The sequence below is a fragment of the Fusarium phalaenopsidis genome (genome assembly GCF_050370095.1).
Source record: "Fusarium phalaenopsidis strain FUZ10S chromosome Unknown contig_32332, whole genome shotgun sequence".
Lineage (NCBI taxonomy): Eukaryota > Fungi > Ascomycota > Sordariomycetes > Hypocreales > Nectriaceae > Fusarium > Fusarium phalaenopsidis.
This window is the reverse complement of record NW_028145391.1, coordinates 299,010-322,039: the sequence shown is the minus strand read 5'-3', so window position 1 is coordinate 322,039 and position 23,030 is coordinate 299,010. Positions and strand designations below refer to the sequence as shown.

The window sequence follows — 23,030 nt, the reverse complement described above, 5'->3', positions numbered from 1 at the left end:
AAAGGTACGAACAGGGAGCAGACCGAGAGGGCAGAGAAAAGAAGGAACGAAAAGGAGTTCAGAGAAAGGAAAATGAAAAAGGAGCGTGGGGAAAAGGTATCAGGTTGACGTCTCAGACGTGCCGAAGGCGGAGATTGTTTCAATTCAAGGTTGAATGAAGTAGAATGATGAATCAAAAGGATAAATAAATGACGAGAACAGAAAGAGGGGGGAGAAGAATAAGATCCTCAACCTTATTGTAGGTGAAGCCTGAGGCGAGAATGAAGATGCATGTGACCCGAGCTTGAGGGGGCAGTTGCGAGCAGTGCCAGTCTTGACCGAGATCCCGCTCGTGGTTGTTCGATCTGAGGTTTAGGCAGGAACTCCACGATCTTGAGGCCGAGATCAGGAGCGAGACGGGAGAAAATATCCGATGCCGGAGGAGATTGTCCGATGGATCTCAGATGAACACTAGCAGGCCGCTCATTCAGGCATCAGTAGGAGGCAGTTGGCCTATTCAAGCTTGATTTGGAAGATGATCATTGAAGGGACAATATTGAAGATGTGTCAGTGTGAAAGAAGGGAGAAAAGAGCATGAAACCGGCAATTGTTCAGGGCGAATCACCCTCAAGGAACAGCCTGCACCTGCAGCACTGATCAGCAAAAACCTCAATGACGCGGCGAGTGCGACATACCTCACAGCAGGCAGAGGCTTGAATCAAGATGCATGCAAGCTGTTGTGCTAGGTCGAGGCAGGTGTTCTGAAGAGATAGCGAGGCAGAGATTCTTGGCCTGTCCTTGATCACGCGGAGATGAAGTACTGAGAAGCGACAGTGATTCCATGCTTCTACACTCGATTACCTAGAAATCCCCTTCTGCGAAGAAAGAAGAAGCCGTCTTGAAAAATTCAACTGGTCCTTGTATCAACAATCAGCGATATCCTACCGCCCGTGTCCCCAACCTGAAATCGCCCACAAGCATCCTCTCCAATAGATGCATCCCGAACGCCGGCCTCGCCCAAGCAGAAAACAAGCCTCATCAGCCCCTTTGATCAAGCCATAGACAGAGAGGCAGCTATACTGGTACAGGTTACAATAGTCCCTCAAGTCTCCACGTCCATCGACTCCACGTCTACCGAGCCGTCCTCTGGGCTGATGTCCAGCACTCTCGCGTATTGAACCGTCAATCGTTGTAGCTCGCGGTATTTGCCTGTATCTTGTTAGCTCCTTGATTCCATGTATAAACGCCTACAATGAACTTACCGAGAATCATCACCACACCCTTGAGTAGCTCCTTTCGATCCCAACCACACAGATCGCCCTCCTTGCTGAACCAACCACGGGCATTGTCTTTCTTCTGCTCATCATCATCAAGGATGCCACCCATGAGACTGTTGAGGAGTTCCTCCACCTTGCCTCGGGCACCCTCGGCACCCAGTCGCTTGGCGTACATGAACAGATAGAGCCGGAATTCGTCCTGCGCTCCTAGTTGCATGGCACCTGCGATTCGGTTCTCCAGATGCGCTATGCTGACACTGCTCTCCAGATTCTCAGCCTCCTTGCGCTGCACGAGCATTTTGATGATACGCTGCAAGCTGTAGGACCTGCCCTTGAGGAGGAACTCGTTGGTTGTATGTCGCTCGAGGAATGGGATGATGCCCGAAGATACCGTAGGCTTGCCAGGATCCTTGTCTTTGCCTTCCTTGGAGTTCGGTCCCACCGCGGTAGACTGCAAGGCGGAAATGGAGGAGTCGTTGGAGTTCCAATATTGAGAACCAACAGCCCACCAGGCTTCGCTGAGACGTTGCCAGATGTGCATCTCTCGAGCGTAGTAGTGGCCATCGCCATTGCTCAATGTGACAATGATGTGACCGGTGGTGTTGAGGTGTGCCGACGTGATTCCTGGACCTGGCGTCGCGCTGTGCTGGTTAAGAGAGGTCGTAGCAATATCCAGGAGAGGGCCCAGAGAGACTGGGGGATGAGGCGAAGTTTGCGTCTTGAGGTCCCAGACATGGGCGAGGCCAACAGCCGTGATGCAGAGCAGCCAGTGATCGCGAGCTTCGAGGATGACAGGTTGAGACTCGAGTACCATCGGGTTGAGCAACCTTCTTCCTGCAGGTGTCCAAGTGTGAATGGACCCATCTTCGCAGGCCACAGCCCAGAAATGCTTAGTTGCTGTTACCAGAATGATGGCTCGCGGTAGGAATTCTTCCCAGATAAGAGCGCCCCTTTTAGTGACCATGACGTGCGAGGGATCCCTTGGGTTGGCGTCATTCTTGGCTTCCAGGATGATGTTCTCTGCCACCTTGGTTGCGTCTTCCAGAGAGCCGTCCCCTTGGAGAACACCCCTCTCCAACGGCCGCAGAATGTGAGACCTCACCTTAGGCACGGCCAGTCTGACCGAGGCCCACGCGATAGAAGGATTCAACACGGCTGGTCGGAGGAACTCGGGCGTTGGGACCACACCATTCTGCACAGGCGTAAGAGTAGCAGGTTCAGCGCCGTCGGGGCCATTCGTGACAATAGGGACTGGACCGGTTGTTGCTCGTTTTGAGACGTGTTCATCCTCCTCATCGCCTTCGACGTTCATACGCCTTTTGTTACCAAGCAACATGGCAGCAATGCCCCCTTTGGGCAGCCCATCGAATGGCTTGGTGAGGTCGAGGACAGTAGTTGGCGCATCATTCTGGGCTGTCTTATTGGTAGTAGTCGTACCAACCAGTTGTGTCTGGGGCAATGAGGATTGTCCAGTTCCCGATGAGGATACCAGCAGAGGGGCCACACGTTTCTTGCCATCCTTGCCGATGGTGACTCGTGACTTAAGCTCCTTGACTCGCTCGGCAGTCTTGTCCGCTGTCTCTTCTGGCTGCTTTTCTGGCTCCTTTTCTGGTTCTGTCTGACCGTTTGTTGTCGGCTTTGAAGCTGCGCTTGGCTTGGTACCGTTAGTGACTGGTGTCGACTCTTTTGTCGATTCGGAAAAATCGCCCATCAGCGCACCCATCCTCGATTCAACAGCTCGTGACTCGCCCGCCTTACTCTGGTTCTCCAGCAAGAGACCCTCGACATCCTCTGCGATGCCCATTCCCTTTCTCGAACCGCCATACTTCTGTAGGGCCTTGATGTTCTCCTCAGGCTGCGCAACCCAGCCCAGTTCACCCTCGGAGAACTTGGCAACCACGATGCTGCCATCGAGACTCGAGGCGTACAGGGTCTGACCGTCTGGAGTCCATGCCAGGTCGGATATCGACTTCCCCGCAAGGTCCTGAAGAATAACCACGGGTCTTGATGTATTTGTATTCCATATGCTCAGAGTCTTGTCCTGACCGGCCGATGCAATAACCGTCACAAGCGACCCAGTATTACCGTCAGATGCTGCGTTTGAGTCCGGCTTTACTGTATGGAAAAGTCGCGGTGAAAACATGCAGACTTCGGTAGGGGCCTCGTGGCCGATCAGGTTGATCTCGCTGTCCCATCTCGTCCGCTCGATGATAGCGACAGAACTGACGGGTCCGTTCACGGCATTGGCAGCGGCGATGTGGTTGCCATCAGGGGACCAAGAACAGCGTCGGAAGTATGTTGTAAGAGGAGAGCTCTTGAATGGCGCACTAATCGTAGTCTCTAGGACAAAGTTGTTAACCATGTCATGCTGAGTCGCGTTGGGCGCAGGAGAGGTAAATCGGAAAATCTTGATGGTCCGATCGTCACTAGCGGTCGCAAAGAATTTGTTGGCAGGGTCAAATGTGATACCCTTGACGTGACTCTGGTGGGCGGGCAGTGTCTTGAGCTTCTCAAAGGTATGGCCGGACCAGACGACGACCTTGGAATCGAGGCCAACCGAGACAAGTATCGAGGAGTCGTAGGACCATGCGAGGTCCTGAACGTCGTTGTCGTGGCCAATCAAGCGCTTGTACGTCTTCCAATTCTCAACCGGGGGTTCCTCGTTGGTGCCAAACGTCGCCGTGGGAGGTCCTTTGTCGAGATGATACACACAGATAATCTTGTCGTCGGCGCCGCTGGCAAGGTAGCGCCCGTTAGGCGAGAATCGAACCGAGTGAATCGTGCCAAGGTGGTGGCTCATATGGCAAAGCTGACGTGGCTTGTTGTAGTCGGAGTTGTTGGCATTGTAGATGGATTCGGTCGACCAGATTCGCACGTGTCCATCGCCACCTGCTGTCGCAAGACGTTTCCCGTCGGGAGAAACATGACAGCTGTAGACCTCAAAGTCCTTTTGCTCGCCACTATGGCTCAGCCATGAAGGCTTGATGATGTGCATGTTGGAAGGGCGAGCTACATGCCCGAGGGACGATCGCGATGGGAGGTACCCTTGAGCCGAGGGACGGCGGGATCGGGATCGATGTCGGAGGTGGTTTGTCTCGGGTTCGCGATCAAGTTGATTGCGATGCGATAGCGATAATCGGTGAAATACGTGGAGAGCGTTGGGTGATAATTGGTGATGGCGATGCTAAAGTTGGAGTTGAATGTTGGATGTGACGCGCTGTCGCGTTTTTCGAGCTCCGTCAATCAAAAAAAGCCAGGGTCAGCTCCTGCCTCCAAGCACCCGCAAACGCAGGCAGTCATTGGGCAAGGTCGAGCCGGTCAGACTGGGGCACGGCCGGAGGTCACCTTGGGAAAAATGGTGCAGCAGAACAGGTGTGGGCTTATCCTCCAACGATGGCAGTAAAAGCATAACAAGTTGATGATATAACATATAAAAGTATTCTAGAGACATGAATTATTGTACAATAATTTACTATTAATCTAGTGTATATATATAGCTCCAGTCGTCAAAAACGTCACAGCCTTGATAGAGCTCGAGTTGCTTGACGTCCTGGTGCTCGTTTATTTCTTGACTCGCGCGCACCACCAATGGCACAAAGTCATTGGACAAGCTCCCACCGATTGACTGGGGCTTTCCAGAGCATGCCTTCCCCAAAATAAACCGTTGCACCGATCTGATTGGCCATCCCGGAGCAACTTTGATGCGCTAATCCCCCTCCAGTTGCCGCGTCCCCGTGTAAGTTCCTTCACCGAGTCCCTTTGTTCAACAACTCCTCCGGGCCAATCCCACGATGCGGCCTCTTGTCCATTCATGTTTTTTTTCTGATGTCAGTGCGTCAAAGGCTCAGATGGCGTGCCACGGACATTTTTCGAAACCTCGGAAATCACGAGGTTCTCCTGTTGCTCCACGTCGAGTTGCACCGTAGTCATCCTCCAATCTTTGCCCCCTGGCAAATGTGCGAGATGGTTGGATGCAAGAATCGCCCTACCAATGCCCTTGGATCACATGTTCTTGACCGGTCAGAAGCGCCTCCGGGCGACAAGTGCCACTCTCTGTGTTTGTCCTTGGGTCGCAATGGGACCCCTTTGGAATGAATCCTAGAGGCTGCCCGTGATTGAGGGCGTCGAAGGAAACACCATTGCGAAATCATGATCATCTCAGACCACCCCCTCCCGGCGAAGCGGCCGGATCTGTGCCAGTCGATGCTCTTGTCTGGGTTGCAGCATTTCCTCGAGGAGCCTCTTGGGGCGTAAGAGCTGTCCACGGTGGGCACACACAAAGTTACATTCCCCTTTTTCTGCTCTTTGAGGCGCCCTTTGGTCTGACCGCTCTTCGTTCAACGAGTGTTGGCGAATTGCCCAGCCATGTTTCGGAACACCCTTGAACGTCAGCATCCTTTTAAACATGAAAATCTCCTCCATGGAAATCTCCTCCAGGAATTGACCATGAACAACACGGATCTTCTCTGCGCAAACTCGTCAAGCTCATTCACAAAGATGGCATCGTCAAGTATAAAATCAGAGCCCTTGCCGGCTCACTGCTCGTCGGCAGCATCTTGCATCGCGGATGCGAGACATTACCGACGACGACAGAGAAAACCGCAACTCCCCTACCTGCAGAGAACAATCGCAACCCGCAAAGACATGTCGATCCCAGCCTCGGTTTGTGTTGGTTTGGAAGTGGAGTTCTTGGTGGCTATATCGACCGTTGGAACTCCCCCTGGTGAAGGTCGGTGGATATGCCTTGCATCAAAGAGCGATGTCGATGACCTCGCCATTGGCGACTTCAGGCCCATGGAGGCCCCATGCATTCACAAGGTATGCCAAGTCATAGCCAGTGGCGGTGCCCCCGTTGGGTGCAACGACATGCCGCTTCTCAAGCCCAGTCCTGGGCAAGTCTCCGGATCTAGCCTCGTTCAGCTCACAAAGACCAGAGAAGACATCCGGGTCTGGAATAAGGAGGCTGGGGAATCAACTTCTGGAACCGTGGCACCATCCAACTACTGGTTCGTGGTGCCGGAGCGACATCTGACCCAGGACTGCGTTAGTAAGTCCAGCAAGACGCCCTCTGTCAAGTACGCCTGGTTCGGAACTGAAATAAACAGTCCAATCCTTACGCGACCTCAAGAGTTCAGCCAAGGGCTCCCGACACTGAGAAAGTGTCTGAAGGGTATCCAGGACAGCATGGTGGTTGGACTCAACTCAGGCTGTGGTCTGCATTTACATGTCAACGACGCCGGCAACATGAAGCTACAGACGGCGCTCCGGGTCGTGACCTTGGTGTGGCACCTCGAGGATACGCTACTCTACCCGTTGTGCCACCCTCATCGATCCAAGTCAGCTTTCTCGATGCGTGTTAGTGTCGAGTCCTCGATTGCCATGGAGAAGGGGGAGCCTGCAGTTTCCGGCGAGGGCGCCGCAGTTGTTGCGATGCTCACGCAGCTCATGGAGAAGTTTAAGGGCCGCAAAAAGGTTGACAAGAGACTCATCGGAGCCATGAAGCGGCTCTGGGCCCAACCGAACCTCACCAGCCTCGGACTCGCACTTCGAAAGTTCAACGAGGGACCCGTCCACACGACCACGCGCTGTGCTCTGGTCGTAAGCAAGTACAACACGCTCGAGTTCCGTTACCCAGAGTCGACCTTCGACGCCGACTTCATCTCGTGCTGGACCGACTTGGTACGACACTTGTACGGCGTCGCCATGAAGCCGCAGGCTGACTTCAACCGGGCTCTCAGTCGCGTGTACGATCTCGCGACTCGTGACCATATGCCCGGATGGGGTGACATGATGGCGGCTATCGAGTTCAAGACGAACATGGGCCGTTGGCAGATGCGATTGAAGCAGTATACCAGCAACCTGAAGGATCTGGACAGCCAAGGCATCCTTCCAGCATCCGGGCGTTAAGGGAGCTGTAGTGCTATTCCTGGATATGTAAATTGAGGACATCGGCAAGGTTGGCGTTTGGAACACAAAAGGAATCACGGGGATATCAGCAGAATCGCTGAATGGGGTCCTCGGTTTCACGGAATCCAGAGTTTGGAGTTTTTGAATGGTAACATAGACAAAATGATCAAGATTTTTCGTACCTCTCTAGGATCCACGACATGTGAACGCGAATCCATGACACATTATAAGCTGACAGCATTGTACATTGCATTGATGCTCTCTACACGTGAAGCATTGACGAAATTATAACTGGTCTCAGGTATAACTAAGCGTGAAGCAAATTGGCCGTTGAACGTCATTTGACGGCTAAGATGAACTAGAGTCGGAGGCGTTGCAGGAGGAGGCCAAGGAGGTAGAGGAACAAGCCCACCCAGAGCGATCTCGCGTACAGAGCTACCTACTGGGGCAATATATGTACAAAACCGTAGCTTACTTCAAGGGGCCTGTTCTAATCTTCTGAATGCCTATAGCAAGAAAGCATTGCTAGAGTTTGGCTGTGTGAATGCTGTGCAAAGCGGACAACGTGAATCACAGACCAGCTGTTTACCTACGAGCCTGGAGAAGATAGAACAAGTCTAACCTAGCCAGAGTATTACCGCTAAGATGGCGTCGCTAAGAAACAGCCATTTAACCAGAGGGCAGATATACTTGTCAATGCCTATCCTCAGCATCTGTATTTGAAGACATGCTTCCTCTTCCTCCGCCCTCTGGCACAGGCTTCTTCCTCTCCTCCATAAGCGCCCTAGCCTCGTCAGTCCCGTACTTCTCCATCTCCCCCATCACCTCGACATCCTTCTCCCTAACAGCATCATCCATAGTCCGCCACCCTTGCCAATCAACGACGTTGCGAGCAGCCATATTCCAGGCGCTCGCTGCGGCGCAGACAATGTTCATCTCGTACTCGAGGATACGGCGGTACAGGTCTAGTAGCGTCTGCCGAACTTGTAGTTGCAGACGCTCATAGTCTTCGGATGACGTCCATGACGAGGGGTATGTGCACCGGGCGAGGCTCATATAGTGTGGAATGGTTGCTATCAGATGGACGAAACCGCTGCGGAGGTCGTCGTGACGGAGGAGAGGGTCGAGGAGGAGCTACATCAGTCAGTCTTGTCCCTAAACAAAGATTCAGTGTACCTACAGGTGTTAAAGAGCAGATGCCCGCAAAGGCTAGAGCGGCGCTCGGTTGTTGAGGCATCAAAGAAGCGACAGTAGATCTCGCCTCCACAAGAATCTCACGAGCATCGTCATCACCCGAATCCGACTTGGATGTAACGCTGACTTCGCGATTCAAGCCTGAAGATGCAATCATGGACATGAGCTCTAGGCGTCGCTCGCCATCCATTGGCAGCTCATTCGGGTTTCCATGGTGGCCGGGTCTATGCGCCTCGGGCAGTTCGTGACCGATAATGTTCTCGTAGGCGAGCACAAGACCGTTGGATCGAGCATCCTTCTTGAGGGCATCGTAGGCTGCGTTCCATAGCTCGATGTCGCGTGCGCGCTCGTCCTCTGCTGCCGACCCGCGACGACTCTGGCTGTTTCTGTGGCAGCGCAGAGGACAATTTGATGATATGCTGGAGGCGTGGGTGGAGGATGGAGCAGAGACAGAGGACTTGGAGGTGACGGAGGGAGGATGAGTATGACGCCGAATCTTGCCGACGATGCGCTTTACTTTGCCAGTTGAGCCAAGATGGCCTGGTGATGTTTGTGTAGAGGTCTTCATGTTGATGGTATAGATCTGGTGTATGGACTGTCGACGAATGTATTCATTGATGGGTAGGAATGCGAGAGAAGAAGAGATAGATCGATTCCTTACAAGTAGCAACTTACAGAGGGTCACGAATCCTGTTTAATTGGAAAATAAGCCCAGCTGAAGCGGGCTATTGATAGTCTACCATCGTCATCGTGAACCACCCTCAGAACGGGGAACCACCAGAACAAAAAGGAACGATCTGGGGCAAAATTGAGGGGGTGAGCTGGGTCAATGGGTCTCTTGGATCTGACGAGAATCCCGGCACAACGGCAGTTGTTTTTCTGGTAACACCCAGCGCTCGGGGCCAAGATGACAGGCGACGAAGATCACGAGGTCCATCGTTCCAGCAATCGGCCGAGATGTCAAGACGCCGCAAGTAAACGAGCCAGTGACGTCTGCGAATTGACCAAAGGAAGAAAAGGGACCGACGAGTCAGGAGAGAGCGGGTTCCCAATGCCTAGAAGATCCGTGGGGTCGATGAAGTCATCCCAGAGCTCCAGCTCTTGGAGCTCTGCCCAGGCGAACATCCATTGTTGGTTGTTGGCCGTGCCGCGGCGGCCGAGAAAGGAGGGGGTCGTCATCGGTCGGAGCACGGATGATGATGGGGCCGACTTGGCGATGTTGTGGTTGCGCTTGGCGGGTCGCTCATCAGGTTTTTCTTGATTTTATTATATAAGAGTAATCATGGATTAGGAGAGGCTATACAAGATCAAGTATAGTTATTATTCCAACGATTATTTATTCAATATTTGTACTGGGAGATGTCCCAAGTCATGAGTGCGTGTTAGCCAGGGCCAAATCCAGGTCCAACTTTTTTTTCTTCAATGGAACCGTGGGGTGGATGAACTGCGGGTCAGGTTAGTGGACTTCAGCGGGGTCTCTCCACTGAAAGTGCTTGCAGATCCACTAGCAGGATGGCCTCAATCTGGGCGGGATCCATGGATGATGGATGTCGGCCTGGGAATCGATCATGGTCGCCTATCGTTTGAGTAATGTTGTATTAGTGGGTAATATCTCTTCACAGAATGGTGTAAGCAAGAGTCAAGATAATGCCTATCTCCCTGGCTCCTGTATCCTCGCCTACGCACCCCGTAGTCCCCTCGTAGGCTTGGGATCCATGGGGTCTGAGCTGAGGTTGTTTATGCGCATGGCATTCAGATCAAGGCGAAGCAGACAACTTGTTTCAACCTTATCGATTGCCCATTTATACAATCATTCAAGGGCACGAGAACCCACTGTAGGTGTCGGTTAACAAATAGAAACAGGTATACTTGACGAGGTTAACGTTGCGAGATGGGATGAATCCTCGAGGATGGAAATGCTGGTGATTGAATCAATTAAAAGAAACATGTCTCATCTGATGATTCAAGTCTACCTGTCAACAGCCATGTCTGTGCATGAATCCCACGTTTAACTCGAAACAAAGCCGTTGAGAAACGTCGACGGGTAAACACCAGTCACGGATATCACGACGTCGCGACCATTGAAGCAAACGGGCCTCGCTGGCTGGCACTGCCAACCAACCGGCAGCCTCGCACGATGAGCGCAATATTTTTCAAAATAAATCAAAAGAATCTTCTTTCAAAACACCATCCTCTTCATTGTGATCCCAAGTCAACAACAGACGATCTACTCTACTTGAAACGCCCCATCACTCCTGTGATCGCATCCCACATTCCTCCTCCTCGAGATAATAATCCACCATCTCCCCATCAACTTCCACTCTTTATCTGCCTCTGTACACTTTCTTCTTGTGCCGCCGCGCAGCACCTTCTTTTTTACCTTCTCAGTCTCTCCTTAACCGAGGTGTTGATCACCTTTTTTACCATCACCCACGCTCATTGAATCACCTTCACACCCTCGACCTATATCTTTAGGTTCTTTTTGCCGCCACCTTTCTTTCAAATCACCACCAGCAAAGTCATCATGCGCGTCCTCGCTCTCACGGCTGTCCTCATGGGTCTTGCGCCTGCTGCTCCCGCGCCTGCTCCCTCGGCCACCCTCTTTGACGACATCGTCGCCGTCTCTACCTCTACGGCTTGCGCAACACCCTCTGCCACTCCCATCGCCTCTACTTTCTGGGTCCCCAGCGATAACTCCTGCAAGACGTGTGACAAGGCGACCTACAAGGCCAAGTTCGCCCCCTCCGACGTGAAGCGAGGCGACTTCCGTGACTGCGCATCCCTCCTCTCAGCCTTTGGACCTCACAACGGAACCTTTACCATCCCCGCCGTCGCCAACGCCGCTGATGAATACGGCACTGGCTTTGTTCCCATCGTCAAGTCAGACTCGTGCTCCCTGGGCGTCCGAGCCGAGGGCGGCGTTATGCTGGGCGACGACGACGTTGACTGGATCGTGCAGAAAACGCTGCAGGACTACTCTTCCGGTTTCTTGATGGCAGCCCGTGGATCTGTCGACTGCGATGCTCTTGATGGTGGGAAGAAGGCCAAGCTTTACTGGCAGGTTTACGATTCTGAGACGGGTCACTAGATGGATTGGTCTTGAGGGTCAAGGTGGTTTTGGATGATCTTGATGATCATCGGTTCTGTTCTACCTGTTACGATACCCGATGGAAGCAAGAAGATGACAACTGGTAAAGCATTGTCGCCTACATGATGATTATGCATGACTCTATTCTGATGTGCTTGTGTGACTTGAAGAGGCAGTTTACGATGCTGACAGCTTGATGTGAAACTACTTTCGGTTGGCCTGGGCAGTATCCATAATGTGAGCAGTCTGCACAATGTTTTAGGGAAAGGCCCAGGAGGTGAGGAAGAGAACAAGTAGACTTTAGGAACAACACCCAACTCACCCTTGTCCTATACTTAAGAAACAAGGTCCTCCTCGCTGTCACTCTAGAGGGCAGAGTGTAACACCCTCTGTCCACCATACACGTAGCATAATGAGCTGAAGCAATGGTAGCGAATATTTGGAATTTGGAATTCGCCAATCGAGGCCTGTCTGTTTACCCTACTCAATAGCGCAAAAGTGGGCTAGATTGGTTTGCATTCCTCCCCATGGCCGTGAATGAGGCTAGCATCAAGGCCTTGCCATAGCCACCACAGGAATAACTGTCAGTCCGGATTCGGTAGCTACACTACGGCTTTCTCCGGTGGATGAAGAATTTTCAATAAGGCTTGGCTGGCTGCATGGGTGAGGGCATCGCCAAGGTCATGGTTGTAATGATTTGGAAGGTCAGGTATGTAGAGGCTGCTTGCGAAATGTCAAGACAGAATTCTCGTCCCAGGCACAGTCGCGAGCCGCGAAGTCGCAATGAGCAAAATAGCTAGCGTCACAAGGGTTGTCCAGGCCGTCTAGACTTCCGGTCAGAAGAGCGGCGACGCTGGTCAGGCTTGGCTGCGGTCGATCAAAGACACTTGACCATGTGGATGAAGACTTCACTTTGAGATCAATGCTCCAAGCAAGCACCAGTAGCATGTCACTTTGTCAGATGCCATTACCCAGACTTTGTCAAATTCAATTGTATACAACACGAAACCGTACAATCCTTTCCGGGCCCCCTTGCTAGGCCATGTCTAAATCCTTTATCCCTCTATATCCCTTGTGTCAATCAAACAAATATGTGTAGCAACCCCCAATGCCTTCCGTGTAAATGCAGCCGTTCGCGAAACACAATGTCGCAGAATTCATTAGTCGTTAAGTGTCAGTCGTTGAATGTTAGTGGTCAGCACTGCGCCGCTCTTGGCGGACTTTGCATCCTTGGTTGCGTGAGGCACCCGCTTCTAAGGGGAGTATGCCGTCATCTTGAGCTTCTTGTGGCTCAGGTCGATGCTGTCGAGTCTGGCGATCTCGTCGCTCAGCTCTTCGATCCGGCGGGCGCATCGCTGCTTGGTGTTCTCGGCGCTGATCTGGGCTCGCTCCGTGATTCTAACAATGCGGGTGAGCTTCTCCTGGCAGTCGGTGTAGTCGGCGCGCATGGCACATGTAACGGCGCTCTGATCGTGAGGGTCGATTCGGGCTTGGAGGTTGGTGAGTGCGTCTCGTACTCTGGGGTGGGACTGCTGGATGTAAGTCACGATTTTCTTAATCTCGGGAGGATACTCGGCCAACAGGGCCTTGAACCGGAGCTTCTCGCGCGCGTTGTCACCCTTGATGGCGGCGATCTCGGGGCGGGGGAGGAGAGCTGTGGTGGGTGAGATCGAGGCCATTTGAATCGAAGCGCAGCTTTGCTTGTGGAATTGGCTGATGAGGGTCTTGAGGTGCTTAGCCTCACTGTTCATCTGAACAAGCTCGCGTTCGGCCGAAGAGTGGATGCCCCCGAACCACTGGTAACTGAGCTCGTTGTTAACGGGTCGGTTCTGCTGGGAAGAGCTGATGCGTTGGAAGTTGGTAGAGCGCTTAGGCGTGAGGTGCTTCGGGTTGATGCCGTTAGAGCGTAGGTAGTGCTTGGCCTTGGGAGAGACCTTTTGATAGGACGCTCCAGGGGGTTTGATGGACGATGCAGGCTTGGGCTTGATGGGCGGTGCAGGCTTGGGCTTGATGTAGGCAGCTCCGGGCGGCTTAATGGAGGAGAAGGGACTGCGTCTAGTGTCAGAAGCTCTAGGAGGTGTGGTAAAGAGCCAGGGAAAGCGTTTGACGGTTTCAGGGTCGGGGGGTGAGGTGAAATCGAATGCACGGGGAGGCGAAGGAGGCGACGGAGTGGGAGGTGGTGTCTTGGGCGTCCTGGGCGAAGCAGGGTTGGAGAAGCGAACCGAAAAGGGGACAGACTGATTGCATCGGGGTTCAGGCTCAGGGAGACGAAGCCAGTCAGGGCAGCGAAGCCATTCAGGGCGAGGGGGGAAAATGCTGTAGAGGTACAGAACAATCTGTAAGAAGGGGATTCCGATGGCGCCGCAAATGACGAGGAAGCTGATGGCGTTGAGAACGGTGGGAATGCTGAACAAGATGTAGAGGAGGACGGATCCAACACAGCGGAGGCGATGAAGCCAGAGGTCGGTGTAGAAGGGCACCCATTGCTGATGGAGCCACTTCAAGAGGTCGCAGAGAACGAAGCTGAGAGAGTAGCTGGTGCGATAAAGCCAGAAGATGAGCAGGAAGCCGTGAGTCATGTTGCAGCCATCAGCCGTAATGAACTCGTTGCCGAGCCATCTAACAGCGGTGGGGACGTTCAAGAGGTTGTAGTCGATGATGGTGAAGAACTGGATCATAATGCTCCAGGTGAGGACGAGGATGTTCCAGCTGGCCACTATGAAGTTGACAACAGCGGGCTTGTAGTCAAGCAGCTTGGCAAAGAAGGATCGTTGCTCTGGGAAGAGCTCGCGATACCGAGGAAATTCCTTCGGATCGTAGTCGAGTTTGCGACGGAAGAACATGTTCGCGTGGGTGAATCAGAGTGAATATGGGGCGAAAATGTTGTCGGGATGAAGGTGAATGTGCGGGAATTTGAAGGGTCGTGGTGTTGAGATGAGGTTGCTGTTGTTCTTGCTTGATCGTTGTGGTGATGAAAGAAGCGTGAACAATGCAAGTGAAGAAAAATAAACAAACGTTTTCTCCATTGTGAATCATTTTGGCTGCTGCCTTGTGCAGAGATTTTTCCGCTGTGCGTTTGTCGGCTGTTTGGCAGTGCCCGCTAATGGTAAAAAGTGAGGGTATTCGCGAGCGCCAGTGCCAGTGTCCGCCAGCTGACAAGGTGGGTTGCAAAAGCCTGCACCTCCAAAAAAGAACACCACGTACCAAAAAGCGGCATGTTGATCGATAACGTCCGTGCTCAGGGTAACAATGGGTCGATCTTGCACTCGCAAAGTCCCTTAATCAAGAGCCTCAGATCTGGAACCACTTTCATAGCGCAAAGGGTTATTGTCCCCATCGCCTTCTGACACGGAGTCGTGTTTGGGCGAGAGTGGACTCTGTCGCAGGCCCCTTAACTCTTTGACACCCACATCAGGCGATTTGACTTGACCTGAAGCCTCCGTCAAGACTTTGATTCATCCTCATTGTCAGGTTGACCGAAGCAGACTTTGAGCCACAATCCCAGTCTCCTGGTAACAACGCCTCGAGCAACTGGGCATCTCCGTTTTTTCCCAAGAACCGGGAACCTCGAATACCAGGAACCGGTCTAAATTGGCACGTCACAATGAAAGCATAACCCACAATAAACCCAGCATCTCTGGAATTCCATCGAGTCAATAGGCTTCTCAAGAGGCTTGATGAGAAGGCTTCTGGGCTTCACCCGCCCGCACAACAAGTCCCGAATGGGCGGACGCCGCTCGGTGCCCGGTGCTCCGCCTCGCCGTCTCGTCCTCATTCCTTACTTTGCGTGTACCTGTCGCGTCGCGGATAGCGGACAGATGCCTCTTTGGGAAAATATTCGCGACCCTATCACATGCGCCGATAGCGCCCCAATCAGAGGCCAAGACGCTTCAGAGTGAAGAGGGAGGGCACTGGCGGGCGGATGGAATGTGGCCGCAACCTTGAGAGGAGGAGAGGAGAGCGACTTCGGTCTCGTTTATACTGATCAGCCACCTACGCAGATTAGCACTCTCCCCCCCCCTCTTCTGGACGTTCCGTCGGCATGGGTACGATTCGGACTCTATCCCAAAGGGGGAACAACATGGAAGATGCCGTGCAAAGAGAGTTTTGCTGTCACCTGGCAGTTGGAAACCTTGATTTTCATCACAGAAGGATGGGAAGGGCAGTGCAAAGGAGGTCGTTCCGAAGCCGACGGATATTCCGGGCTTGCTCGGTCCGAGTTAGTTTGCCGGGTCGGAAACATAACGCACACCTATTTGCGGCACCGAGAGGGCTCCTGCAGTATCCGTAGGTAGAGTGCTGGCTGCAGCATTCGTTGCGAGTAAGGCAAGGGAGCCGAGAAGTCGGTCGAAGTGCGTTTCAAACTCATCAAAGACAGACGCCTCGCGACATGCGGGACGACAATAAAGGCTCAACAGCTGTGGACCTCAGCCCTTTCTTTTTTTTGTTATGATTGTGGCAGAAAGGGACTTGCCGTCCGTTCATTCAAGACGCTATTGACAGACAAGTCTAGACAAGGTGAATGAAATCTGGGTTACTCGATGGCATTTTCTCGATGGGATCTGATCATGGGGAGGGTCAAGGCGGCGGAGGCGGCGATTGTGGATGCTGAATAGGGACCCGACGACCTGGTTCAAGGACACCAACGCCCACCCGTAGGGAAAAAGAGGAGCCTGGCCCAAGGTCGATTATGGACACATGCCGGTTGCTCTATTGGAGTCTGTATCCACGGTGGACATGGCTTTTGCCGGTTGCCCTTGTTGAGGCTTCAATAGCGTCCGCCTTGCTATTGATGGAACGGGAACGGGGTCCCGCGGACTGCGTGCCCGCGCGGGAGGTGTCCCCCCTCCTTGTGTGAATTGACTGGGGGACCTGGGCAGCTGATTAGCCGCTTACAGAGTGTCGGGTCGGTACCAAATAACGGGACAACCTGGCACTGACGTGCTCGCCCTGAGGGATGCCTGTCCGCTGTCCCTTTGTGTCAGGCCCTGTCAGGCAGCTTTGGTGGCACCAGACCGCAAAGAGGCAATATTTCCAACCATCAGGGGACCCCCCATGTCTAGGACGTTCTTTTCCCCTGCAGCTCTGTCCGCCGGAACATGATGCCGGTGGTCCTCTTCCCCCAACCGTGCGAGATCCTGACGTGCCCCGTGCCCCCTTTTCCCGTCCAGTGTCTGGGTCTGGTTGAGGAATCTCTGGCCTGCTGCTCGCACGGGCGGGATCGTGTTGCGCGGAGACTAGGAACACACGGGTAGCTGCCCACTAAGGACGGGACGGAATCACGGAGCGCGTCATGATAGCGCGCGCGAGTATGTGTGTCGTCGTGTCGGGGAAGTGAGGGAATGGTTTCCGAGACCAGACCCCCCTAAGCAACGGGGTATCGCTCGGCGGGTAAACACCCAGCCAGCGAGCGATGCGATGCGATGGAGTGACATGGGCAAAGAGGATGGAAAGCCTCGTCATCAATTGTACCGGGTTTGCCTACTTTTACCAACAACATTCCACCGAGATGGGCCCCTCGGTCGTCGGTCAAGGTTTCGGCCAACTCGCTACTTGGAGGATGTGGACGGGACGACAGCCACGTACAAAGCCAACAATGGAACCGGCTGGACCTGACAACACACAGACAGACCGCCGGACTGTCAGACTGCCCGAGGGAGAAAATTTACACTGTAGAAAAAGCAACAAGCACGGAGCAGAGCAGAGCAAATAACTTGCTTGTGATGAGCGTGTGTCGCGGCTCCGCTCCCTCCCTAGTCCCAAGCCGCAAATGACCCCGGTCTGGGGGTGGACATCCAATAGAATGGCGGCCAAACAAGAAATGTCGCCTAAACTCTGGTTCCTCGAGGCTGTTTACTCGGCTCCCTGAGGCTGGCTGGCTGGCTAGGCTCTGGACGGCTGCCTCCTCTTCTCTCACGAAGACGAAGACGACGGCCCAGGTCCTTGGGCTGGGCTGGCGCACTTGGCGAAACTCTGTTGAATACGCCGTTGGGCTAGGCACATCTCCGGGGGAATGTTCCGTCTTGTCGGAGTGATCTAGCCATCATGGCTCTGACAAGCAGAAGGCATTATTAAAAAGCAGACCCTCCCGAGGCTGCAGATCTTTGTTGTGAAGCTCCATCTCCATCTACGATCTTCAAAGCAAGGACCCGCGAACTCCCGACCCGGAATTACGGCCACCGCATACGCACCACGCAAGGCTTACTACGGTTACTACCCAAAATAGCCGCGGATCCCCATCACATTTATTACCTATTGGAAACTCTTGGCGATTATCTGATTTCCAATAATCCCGAACAAAGCTTTTTTCTCTCGTCTCCTCTCCCTCGGAGCGAGACCCCCCAGCCCTTCATATACCCAATACCCTCCCACCACCCCCTACATCTGCTGTTTTACCTTGGAAACAAAGTCCAGACCCAACACGAGTCGACGAGCTGGACTCTCGATTGCCAATCAGACAAGCCCAGCTGTGTGTTTGCTTTTATTAGCTCCTGACGACACGACAACTCACACTGTTTTACTCGACCAACGACTCCTGTCTCATATAATCAGCGATCCCTCCATCCTCTCAGCACAGCCGACTCCCTTTTCACACCACAACAACAACAACCACACACACAAATCACCATGATGCTTCGAGGAACCGCCCACAACGTCCCCAAGGTTCCCCTCTTTGGGAACCCCAAGAAGCGCAAGCAGAAGCAGCAGCAGGAGCAAAAGGTCAAGGAGGAGCAACTCCGCCTACAGGCCCTCGAGGAGGCCGAGTTCGCGACAAAGGCAGAGACCTCCGACTTCCTCACCTACTACCTCGAGCGCTCCCCCTTCAAGGACCAGTGCGACCAGATCTCCATCGCCTGGGATAGCCTCCCCAGTCTCGGTGAGCTCCAGTCCTACGGCGAGCTCGACAAGACAGAGGGCACACAGGCCTGCCGTCGACTCTTCAAGGCCGTTGTCATCTGGGACGATCTTGGCCTCGACCTCTGGGAGACGCTCAGCAGCAACATTGAGCAGCAAAAGATGTACGACGACCTTGACGACGACGACCTCCTCGATGAGATTTGCGAGGAGCCCGCCGACTGGGGCTACACCAGCACCCCTCGCTCTCGCTCCCGCGGCAGCTCAAGAACCACCTCCTCCGACAACTTTTCCGGACGATCGCGCCAGACGTCAGCCGACAGATACAGCCAGCGCGAAGACTCTCGAGAGTCGCGGCGGTGCTCGGCGACAGACCAGATGCGACGACCATCAACCGCCTCTGGCAAGCTCCCCGCGCGGAGAGCCACAGCGCCTCACGGCATGATCAGCGAGTACTATGACAGCCCGTCGCGGTACCGGCTACCCAAGATCGTGCGGGTCCTATAGGCAGGGGCCCTACGATGAAAAGAGATTGATTACTACTGTTTTCGGGGTTTCTGGTACATGCTTTTGGGACACAAGCGACTTGGGAAACGGCATTTCAAAATAAAAGGGCCGATATACTATTATATTTTTTTTACTTTACTATTTGAGCATGGCGTTTTGGGACCATGACAAGGCCGGCGGATGGAACAACGGATACGGAATACCTAACTATACCTACATAGCTGAGAAAGCCTCAGCTTCAGATACCATTTTATTACTAGTAACAGACATGAACTATTCACATCAAACAAGCTTGAGCCTCACGTCCCTTCATCCTGTGATCCAGCTGTCACTTTGAAGCCACCTTCTCTGCCGGCAGTGGGTGGTGCCTGAGCGGCAGACGTCATGAGCTTTCAACTGCCACAAGGTTCAATAGCCGAGGGTCCGAGTGGTTGGACCCGGGGTACCCACGTGATGCGACCTCGGCACCACTTAAACTTAGTCAGCGGGGGAAAGCCTCGTCGCGTGAATCACCCAAACAGCGTTTGGCTTCGCCTAATGCCCTCTGCTCGTTCGCTCCTCTGTGCGTTCAACACACTTGGCGTTGTTTGAGCCCTCTGCAGGTGCCTCTGCTAATTTCACAAGAGGCCAATGGGAGCTGTGCTGCTTCAGTCACTATCCGAGTGGCGCTGCGGCCCTTGACTTCATTGGGGAATGGCTGCCCCCTCTGCGAGATGGAGACGGTTTCTCTACTGTTCTCCATTTCTCTACGCCCGACTGCTGAGGAGAACAAGCGAGTGCTTTAATGCCCAGCCCTACGGGATAAACGAGTTCCCGATCCTGAAAAGCCGGTCAAGTACGGATATCCATTATCCGTTTGTTGACCGCATATGTCCATTGTGATCGACATTTGGGTATCTAGTGTTTTCCCACTCGTTAGGCTGGGAAAGGACTCATTTTGCCCTTCCGCTCTGACCATGGCGCGGAGCGTTCATCTTAGGGACGCTAAGGGAAAAACAAACCTGTGCTTGGAATTCACGCTCAGTGTGCGAATGCCTTCATGGCGTTTGACCTCTAACCGGGTCATCAAGGGTGCCAATCTTACGATAAGATCATCTCCCAAGCATACCAATATGCATGAATCCTCCTTGATATCATCTCAGGAGCAGAAATTTTTGCTCTCTGCAAATCAGAGACTCATGCAGGAACACACTCAATGTCAGCACGGGATTGTATGCAGCCGGTCCTTCAGCTGGAGAAGCCATCAGGACTAGCTTCAGGGGTCCCGGCGCCAGCTGCATCTGGACTCGCCAAGGCGCGTTTTGGGGGCACCTCAAGGCTCCCCCACCAGATAGAGAGGAAGGGCATTTGGCAGCCTCGAACGAGGCTTTTGGGCCTGGTCCTTTACTCTCGGAAACTTCCTTCTGTGTAGTTCTCGTGGTTGTGATCCCCTCGGTTGAGGGTGCCGTTCCTTTTCTTGTTCCTTCCCTCGTTGATACACTCGTTGCAGTTGGGCCATGAAGCACTTACACGGCCTCCCGCTGGCCTGTCTGGTCGGCCTGGCCGCCTTTTCGACCGCCGCGGATATTTCCTACGTGACTGACCTCGAAATCTTTACATACCTGGTATGCCTCTTGGACGAGCACTCGGACAGTGAGACTGACCCCTTAGGCGCCATGTGTGTCCAGCGCCATCTCGTACAATGTCGCGATGCAGACCTACTCGACCATGTGCGGCGACTCGGAGACTGAGCTGCAGAAATGCATCTGCTCCACCAGATTCAACCAGGTCGCATCCTCCATCTCGACCGACGTCACGTATAGCTGCGGTTCGAGCGCGAGCGATGATCTTTCGAGCGCGTCCAAGTTGATGGACAAGTACTGTCACCAAGACAAGGACATCACATTCTTTTCTCCGACGACGAATGTTGTCGAAGCGTACATCACCGATCTGCCGGAGCTGGCTTACTTGCCGCCATGCGCACAGTCAGGAATTTCGTATGCTGTTGTTGGAGTGGTATGTTTGGGGACGTTGAGGTTCATGTTCATGGCTGACAGAGGGATAGGCTGCGTATCGATGCCCTGAAGCGGCCGAGTTGAATGCGCCTTGCGTCTGCAACAAGAAAGACGTCGTTCACGACATCACCGAGACTCTCAAGAGCTCAGTCAAGTACTCTTGCTCCAACAACCAGGATGTCACCTCGGCGCAAAACTTTTACAGCGAGTTTTGCGCCATGAACGACGGCACCACATCCTTTGCAACTCCAAAGGGTCCTCCTGGAGATAGTCAGTTACGCGACCTGCTTCTGGGAGTATCTGCTGACCCTTTGTAGTGTCTTACTACATCACCGCTTTGCCTCAGTATCAGTCCCTCAACAAGTGCGCCCAGAGCGGTATCGAGTCTGTTGTCTTGGGGGTAACTATTCCTACTTATAATCTGCTTTCTCTCGCTGACTCGACTACAGCAAAGCTCTTGGCTATGCGGTGAAGGACCTCAGGAACTCGCCTCATGCGTGTGTATCAAAAGCGGCATGTCGAAGATCATCTCGAGCAGTCTGACCGAGCTGGTCAAGGGTTACTGCGACAGCACGAATATCGGCAACGTAACCTCAGCTGTCGATGTTTTCAGGTATTACTGCAGCGCGGCTGAGAGTTTGGTTGTCGCTACTGTTGGTGAATCCATTCATCAATCGTACCCGACTGCGAGTTCCGGAGCTGGCGCTGGTTCTGGTGCGACTGGTCCTGTTCGGACGGGTTCGGGACATGCGACTTTAACTGGCAGCGATGGTCTTCCTGAAGAAACCGGTTCTTCGGGTTCGAGCGGCGATGGCGACAGTGCAGGAAACGACAAGAACAAGGACGAATCAGGAGGGACGAACATCGTACCGATCGCGGGAGGAATTGCTGGCGTCGTGGTCGTCGCCGCCATCGGTATTGGCCTGTTCATGTTCATCCGACGAAGACGACAACGTGAGGCTCGAGGGGTAGAGATCTCGAACGCTGGCGATGGTCGTGGTGATGGTCCTCCGGAATACACCGGCCAGCCGGAGCTCATGGGCAACAGTGAGTACATCAAGGGCCACTACGCACCACCGGTCGTGTCTGAGCTCTCATCAACATCCTCCCCGAAACCAGAGCTTTATGGAGGAAAGCCTGTCGTCGAACTTCCCCCTAACCACGCTCCAACACCTGAGCTACAATCTCACCCCGGCAAGGGACATTACGGCCATCCCTCGCCACAATCCAACTACGTCTCGCCAATGACACCCCAGAACCCCCAACAAACCGGTTGGGGGGGCCAGCCCGTGTACGAATTTCCCTCGAACCCAGCACCGACGTATAACCCGCAGTCAAACATGGGATTTCAGTCTGGACCTGTAGAGTCGTATGAGCTGGACTCGAATGTAGGACGATGGGCAAAGTAGATGGGTGTTATGGGCGATTGTCTTTTCTGAGCCGGCGTTGGGATTGGGATTGGAGTAACGAGTTACAAAACCGTTGGATATGTTAGACTCGGGTGTATTATGAGATGATTGACCCTGTAGATAGGCGTATGTTCTAACTTGTATTCTTACGGCTGTGCAATTGGGGCCAGGGTTTGTGATGTGTGAGGCTCGTGCACCTATTATTCTCCAGAATCTTGGAATTTCAAAGTCATACAATAGACACGGCAATATTTACAAGGTTATTGGCTAGTATCTTTAGGACTGGTTTGTCGAGGTCGATTGGGCTCTCAAGGGAGGGACAACAGTGACTAGATGCTCTCAGAGTAAGGTGACTGTCGATGACATGGAGATGCAGCGATGAATGCTCAGTATGGTTGTGAGGGTGGATAAGGGCCATATCCACTCCGGTTTGGAGCTCACTTTGAAGTCGATCCACCTTGTCAATTCACGATCAGGTCTCCCTGGAGCTATCAACAGCTCAGCATCACACGGCCTTCACTATGCCCTGACATACGAGTGAACGAGTGAACAATCATTTTAGCGTAGCTCTGCTTACCCTTTTAACCGTAGTATACGATAGCTGGACGGAATAATGTTTTGTTAGATACCCAATACTTCCTGTTGTTTTGACATTCATCAAGCTGAGTTGTTGTTGCCTTGCACCACAACTCGTATACCATAAGAGATCAGCTGTGGCGTTTTACCCTGCTGCACAGACTATTTAGATGCCTTTGTTTATCATCTAGGCATGGCTTACAGCGGCCTGGAGCTAGAAATCAACAGCGGAGTCGCATGGCCA

The 23,030-nt window shown here is 53.3% G+C and overlaps 7 protein-coding genes across 7 annotated transcripts; 4 read left to right on the top strand and 3 right to left on the bottom strand.

Moving 5' to 3' along the window:
• Positions 1-1,081: 1,081 nt before the first annotated feature.
• LRP88_13120 (TUP1-like enhancer of split-domain-containing protein) lies at positions 1,082-4,251 on the bottom strand (the record flags this gene model as incomplete). Its single annotated transcript, XM_083249499.1, has 2 exons — positions 1,082-1,188; positions 1,242-4,251. 2 exons carry the CDS (start codon positions 4,249-4,251, stop codon positions 1,082-1,084), a joined length of 3,117 nt encoding a protein of 1,038 aa, XP_083093833.1.
• A 1,871-nt stretch (positions 4,252-6,122) lies between these two features.
• Positions 6,123-7,163, top strand: LRP88_13119 (uncharacterized protein; the record flags this gene model as incomplete). Its single annotated transcript, XM_083249498.1, has 1 exon — positions 6,123-7,163. One exon carries the CDS (start codon positions 6,123-6,125, stop codon positions 7,161-7,163), a length of 1,041 nt encoding a protein of 346 aa, XP_083093832.1.
• A 693-nt stretch (positions 7,164-7,856) lies between these two features.
• On the bottom strand, positions 7,857-8,925 carry LRP88_13118 (uncharacterized protein; the record flags this gene model as incomplete). Its single annotated transcript, XM_083249497.1, has 2 exons — positions 7,857-8,297; positions 8,413-8,925. The coding sequence occupies 2 exons, from the start codon at positions 8,923-8,925 to the stop codon at positions 7,857-7,859; spliced, it is 954 nt and encodes a 317-aa protein (XP_083093831.1).
• Positions 8,926-10,881: 1,956 nt separating this feature from the next.
• Positions 10,882-11,445, top strand: LRP88_13117 (putative necrosis-inducing factor-domain-containing protein; the record flags this gene model as incomplete). The annotated part of the gene is made up of 1 exon (XM_083249496.1): positions 10,882-11,445. The coding sequence occupies one exon, from the start codon at positions 10,882-10,884 to the stop codon at positions 11,443-11,445; it is 564 nt and encodes a 187-aa protein (XP_083093830.1).
• A 1,253-nt stretch (positions 11,446-12,698) lies between these two features.
• LRP88_13116 (uncharacterized protein) lies at positions 12,699-14,288 on the bottom strand (the record flags this gene model as incomplete). The annotated part of the gene is made up of 1 exon (XM_083249495.1): positions 12,699-14,288. The coding sequence occupies one exon, from the start codon at positions 14,286-14,288 to the stop codon at positions 12,699-12,701; it is 1,590 nt and encodes a 529-aa protein (XP_083093829.1).
• A 3,787-nt stretch (positions 14,289-18,075) lies between these two features.
• LRP88_13115 (uncharacterized protein) lies at positions 18,076-18,807 on the top strand (the record flags this gene model as incomplete). The annotated part of the gene is made up of 1 exon (XM_083249494.1): positions 18,076-18,807. One exon carries the CDS (start codon positions 18,076-18,078, stop codon positions 18,805-18,807), a length of 732 nt encoding a protein of 243 aa, XP_083093828.1.
• A 1,496-nt stretch (positions 18,808-20,303) lies between these two features.
• Positions 20,304-22,210, top strand: LRP88_13114 (uncharacterized protein; the record flags this gene model as incomplete). The annotated part of the gene is made up of 5 exons (XM_083249493.1): positions 20,304-20,411; positions 20,503-20,802; positions 20,852-21,071; positions 21,119-21,201; positions 21,251-22,210. The coding sequence occupies 5 exons, from the start codon at positions 20,304-20,306 to the stop codon at positions 22,208-22,210; spliced, it is 1,671 nt and encodes a 556-aa protein (XP_083093827.1).
• Positions 22,211-23,030: the final 820 nt, after the last annotated feature.